Raw genomic sequence first — 904 nt, forward strand, 5'->3', positions numbered from 1 at the left:
TACAGAAATTTGCCCCTCTCTCTGTTCCTCCCTTCATTTCCTCTGCTGGCCCTAAGGACTAGCAAGCAACACCCCCAAGGTCAAGAGAGAGTAAGGTGTTACCCTTTTATGACGGATTATAGAAATAACAAACATGCCTGACAGTTTTATACAGCTGCTAGAACGGGTTTAGTTTTCAACAAATGAAGAATTTCCTCTTTTTTTTCCTCTTTTGTATATTAATTACATTTTACAAATTTTGTTTTCTCCCCTTTCTTCACTTTGCCCCCACTTTTCTTTCTTTCTTTTTACTTTTTTCTCTTTTTTTTTTTCTCTTTTATTTTTTTACAGCAAAAGGATCAATCACCAACGTGTCCACTGAAAAGTCTGGGTTAGCAGAGTTTGGCCGTCATCTGGTCCGACTGTTTGAGGATCTCGGTGTTGTACAGGTCTAGAGCGTGGTTCACACGGATGATCTCGCTGTTGGTGAGTTTCAGGCGGTGCTTGAGCATACAAGAGAACAGATCCAGCTGGGGCTTCCCTGGGGCTACGGGAGGCGCCAGTCTATTGATTCGGTCCCGAATATCCAGCAGCAAGAGCATGACGGAGGAGGAAGAATAGAACTGCCCGCCTTGCGTGTAGGACTGGTTGACCTGCTGCACGGCGCTGCGCAGTAGGTCAGCATTAAAACGCAGGCTGTAGCCATACACCTGCACATCCGAGATCTTGATGTAGAACTGGCGCTTGGTTGGGTCAGAAAGGTCCACGGGCCCTTGACCAGTCTCGTTACGCAGCAGGGAGGGCAGCCGAGTCCGGCTGCGTAGGTAGATGTGGACGGTCTCGAAAAAGGTTTTCCACCGGTTGCCCAGTAGCAGGGTCCAGTTGTAGCACTGGCTGGTTTTGGGGGGGGGTTTTTCCCCCCCGG

At 48.6% G+C, this 904-nt stretch overlaps 1 protein-coding gene across 1 annotated transcript in view; it reads right to left on the bottom strand.

Annotated features, from left to right (window-relative positions):
* Positions 1-252: 252 nt before the first annotated feature.
* BRINP1 (bone morphogenetic protein/retinoic acid inducible neural-specific 1) overlaps positions 253-904 on the bottom strand; it is a gene marked incomplete at its 5' end in the record, with an annotated part of 26,454 nt that continues 25,802 nt past the window's right edge. Inside the window, one exon of the mRNA XM_010191251.1 lies at positions 253-904. This exon is cut by the window's right edge and continues 629 nt beyond it. Within this exon, the coding sequence (XP_010189553.1) occupies positions 372-904 (533 nt within the window).

This window comes from Mesitornis unicolor, unplaced genomic scaffold (assembly GCF_000695765.1).
Source record: "Mesitornis unicolor isolate BGI_N332 unplaced genomic scaffold, ASM69576v1 scaffold3099, whole genome shotgun sequence".
Lineage (NCBI taxonomy): Eukaryota > Metazoa > Chordata > Aves > Mesitornithiformes > Mesitornithidae > Mesitornis > Mesitornis unicolor.